The following is a 4,112-nucleotide window of genomic DNA, read 5'->3' on the forward strand; positions in this document are numbered from 1 at the left end:
TATTTCAGTGACGTGGATGTGTGTGATGCTCTGCTTCTTCTATTTTAGTTTATAACACACATACACACACCGTTCTAGCACTTTTCCCCCCTTTATTCCGCCCCTGCTGCACACGTTCATTAACACACAACCAACATCATGTTAGGAAATTTTATGAATGGGACAGAGGAGGACGACAAAGAGCCGACATTGCACCCAGCGCTTTACATGATTATTATTATTATTATTATTATTATTTAGAATATGTACTCGCGTGTGGAGAAGAATACAGAGGAAAGAGGCAGGAGTGGGTGAGAGGAAGGAGAGGAAAGCAGTGATGGGGGAGGGGGCCGATTAGAAAGGGATGGAGGAGAGGAGGGGTGAGGATGAGAGGAAGAGAGCGAGAGAGGGAGGGGGGGGGGGAAATCGCATTTCATTCATAAAGTTTGGCTTTAAAAATCATAATGAAACCCCGAGACACGTTGATAAAAAACACAACGCCTCCATCCCTCCCTCGTTCCACTGGAGCCTTGTCTTGAATGACGCGATGCTGGAATCAAACTCGCCATATTTCGCCTTTTTTCCCTTCCTCTTTCTGTCTCTCTTTCTCTGTGTCTCTCTTTCTCTTACATTTTACACAAAGCTGATTTTGAAAGAGCAGACGTAAAATGGCAGACACGGGCATTAACATGCGTTTATCTATTTTTTTTTTCAAATATAAATCCTTGTGAAAGAGATTCCACTGGCTTTATTCTGAATGGTGTGCACAGAGATAGAGCCACATGTAGGTGGAGGCTCCACACATTTATCACACACTGGCGTGAATGTGTCGGAAATGGGGTGTATGCTGTTGATTCAAAACGACGTAATGGTGTGTGTGTGTGTGTGTGTGTGTGTGTGCGTGTGTGCGTGTGTTTGAGAGGGACTGTGTTTGTATATATGTGTGTGTGTTTAATTCTCGGCCGCCTGCTAAACTGTGGAGCACCGACTGTGGTACTAGTGCATTATAGCTGGCTGTGTGCTGTAAGACTCATGGATGGCGGTGGCGTCCCCCTCTCTCCCCCTCTCTCCTCCTCTCTCCCTGTCTGGATGAACATATATGTGTATATACACATTTCTACGTCTACATCTCTATCTGCAGTGTTGAAAAATGAAAATATAAGGACTTACTCGCCCTCCATGGCTCGGTGTTGCCCGCCGCTTGCAGCAGCTCACCCCGGGGTCTCTCTCTCTCTCTCTCTCCCTTTCTCTCTCTCTCTCCCTCTCTCTCTCCTTCTTCTTTAATCCTCCTTTTAGGAATCACTCACTCACATTCTCTCTCTCTATCTGCTCTCATTTTCCTAATCTTCCTCTCTCTCGCTGTCTCTCCTCCTCTTCCTCTCCCTCTCCCTCCACCTTGATGTCGTTTCGGTGTATCAGGATAGGCTTGAGGTTGCAGCAGCCATTTTCCGCTGGCAGCATCCTCCCTCCCTCCCTCTCTCTCTGCTCCTTCTCTCTCTCTCTTTCACCCTCCCTTCCTCCAAATCACTCCCTCGCTTATTCCCTTCCTCACTCTACCTGCCCTATGCCAACACATCCGCACTAATCATTGACAGCGCTCAGGCAGTGTAATGATATATACAGTTTAAACAAAACCAACAACAGCCTTCGTTTGTTTGCACTGTTGATATTCTACTTTTGACAAAAATAAAAAAATAAATAATAATAAAAATCACCATAACTTTACTTGTCATGTTTTGTGATAAAGACAAAAAATGACAAGCAACTAGCTCTGATAATCACATACGACCTTTTTGGTGGCACAAATGTTTCAGCACCATGGACAGCAGTATCTCTTAAAGCTACAGCATCTATTGACTCATTTAGCTGGGATGTACACGATTAAATCATTGCAATGATGGCAGCAATGCCGATAACTGACTTCAAAACGTGTTTAAATATTTATAAATACGACCAGAAATAGGTCTGAAAACAGGAATAGCCTTGGAGATATTCATAATGGGACAACGTAGTCTGCAAAAGATATGGCATGCCGAATTTTGTATTTTACCGTTTGTAAATACAAAGTCAAAAGTAAATTTATTTCACATGATGTCATGTGACATGTCTACTTCTCTGACAGTGTTTTTCACCTTGCAACCACAGCCCTTATGGCCATAGCTTTGTCAACAGCTACTCACCTTAGATAAAGTTGTGGCAAGACTGAAAGTACACAATATTTTGCATCCAGGTATAATATTTCTACAACCATGTTCTCTAATGAAACAATGTTAAAATTACACTGCATGGCACACTAGGGTATTAACTAAAGATTTTTGAATTGGCCACTCTACTCTACGTCAACAAGCATTTTCCCCAGCTGACATCTCACCTCTTCTTCGTTGAGTTTGTTTGCTGGCCCAAACTGAGGGCTTTTTCCCAAAGGAAATGTTTTCATCCAAAAAGCGACCAACTTCCAAGAAAACACAGAGGGCAGCATCACTGTGAATAAATACACCAACATTACTCCATGCTAAACATGTTACATTTATTTCAGGCTTTAATAGCAGACACTAAAGTAGTGTAGGTGTAAACGTTTATAACTTATAAAAGTGTTACCTTTAAAGTTCCTGTGAAAAACAAACAACAGCAGAACTAAGTTAGTATTTTTGACAAATAGATACAAAAACCATCTGGAAATTCCTTTTTTATTATTCAAGAACAAAAGTCTCTTGTTTTTCTTTTGTCTTGCTTTATGCGCAGTGCACTCTACTATTATGTACAGATTATGTACATCCCACAGATATCAAACAGACCCCTAGGAGGATATTTAGGAAGTATTTTTTTAACACAAGTTGTAGCATTAAATAACTTGAAAAAAAAAAAAGAACCAGCCTTTCAAACAGTTTACTCTCTAAATCATTTATTGCAGACAACAATATTCTGTGAGATAAGCTAGATTACAAACCATCTAGGAAGAAAGAGGCATTACCATTTAGAAAACACTCAAACTTCAATAGCAATTCAAAGTCAGTTGCTAGGATACGAGGCAAGGGCAATATATTTCTGTAAGCTCGACAAAAGGGAAACTGAACTTTGTATACAAAGAGTTAGAGCTTGAATTTGTGAAAGAAAGGGGTAAAAAAAAATCACCAACTTGTGTTGATAGATTTGTGTGACTCAAAAAGTGAAAAAGTAAAGATGCTGAGAGTAGTACATGCAGCTGAATGTTGACTAGTAATAACCAATGAAAGCAGGGGGCTTACCAGAAAAACTGACTTTCAGTTTTGATGAATGTATTACAAAAAAGTAACTCTTAAATGTTCTGCCAATAAATGAAGTCATCAGTGAAGATGCATATGGACTGAGTGGATGTTAACCGGATCAGTATCATGTATGTCTGTATCTGTACAAAGCTGAGTGTGTTTCCGGGGGTGGATTACACAATCATTTCCAGTTGTCGTGCGTATTCAATGACCTGTTGTGCCAGCTCAGTGGAGGGGATGGTCACCTCCTCTGTCCGCTGCTGCTGGCTCATGAAGGAGTAGTAGCCATCCTGGCTCAAACTCCAGCCCCTCTGAAATAAGGATAAGCTAGATTTTGGGAGATGCTTTCTAAAATTTTAGATTATTATCTTATTTTATATATTATTATATACAGTATTATCCCACAACTAGCAAAGTAAAAAATACAAGCAATTTTCCAGGTTTTCAACCAGTGAATTTGTTTTTTTCCTCTTAATCTAAATAGACATTCAAAACTCTTAACATAAATTAAAGGCATTTTAATACAAACCTTCTTGGCATAATCTGTCATCTTTTTTGGAGAACTGAAGAAGAGCACACGAGTAGCTTCACTGAACTGGATTTGCTCATATGCTTTCTCTATGCATCCAGCAATTTCATCACTGCAAAAAAAAGGCCAGAGGTTAAGACCATTTCCAAGTCATAAATGTTGTCATCATCTGGTGCCTTTCATTTAATTGTTTTAATTGTTTTAATCATAGCAATTATTTTAGGATCACGTTTTGTCAAAGATCACACAAAAACCAAAAAACAGGGTTTTAGAGGCAGTGCATCAAATGTAAAAATTCCTGAATTTATTTGAAATCCTTACCGAATTGTGTCAAGCAGAATATCAATAAAAAATGTGTA

The 4,112-nt window shown here is 39.7% G+C and overlaps 2 protein-coding genes across 4 annotated transcripts in view; both read right to left on the minus strand.

The window, feature by feature from the left end:
• The window catches only part of spred3 (sprouty related EVH1 domain containing 3), an 11,820-nt gene extending 9,108 nt beyond the window's left edge, over nt 1–2,712 (minus strand). The window contains exons 1-2 of one of the 3 annotated variants that reach the window (XM_025054850.1): nt 2,578–2,712; nt 2,351–2,460 (exon numbers count right to left, since the gene is read on the minus strand). Coding sequence is in view for 1 of the 3 variants with exons in the window: in XM_025054849.1 (XP_024910617.1) it covers nt 1,150–1,160 (11 nt within the window). In the remaining 2 variants the exon portion in view is untranslated. The other 2 variants (XM_017032286.2, XM_025054849.1) reach the window with 2 other exon arrangements.
• Nucleotides 2,713–2,864: 152 nt separating this feature from the next.
• The window catches only part of psmd8 (proteasome 26S subunit, non-ATPase 8), a 3,609-nt gene continuing 2,361 nt past the window's right edge, over nt 2,865–4,112 (minus strand). Inside the window, 3 exon segments of the mRNA XM_025054852.1 lie at nt 2,865–3,535; nt 3,754–3,865; nt 4,075–4,112. The exon segment at nt 4,075–4,112 is cut by the window's right edge and continues 41 nt beyond it. Of these exon segments, the coding sequence (XP_024910620.1) occupies nt 3,398–3,535; nt 3,754–3,865; nt 4,075–4,112 (288 nt within the window). The 3' untranslated portion in view covers nt 2,865–3,397.

Source organism: Cynoglossus semilaevis, chromosome 4 (genome assembly GCF_000523025.1).
Source record: "Cynoglossus semilaevis isolate Cse_v1.0 chromosome 4, Cse_v1.0, whole genome shotgun sequence".
Taxonomy (NCBI): Eukaryota; Metazoa; Chordata; class Actinopteri; order Pleuronectiformes; family Cynoglossidae; genus Cynoglossus; species Cynoglossus semilaevis.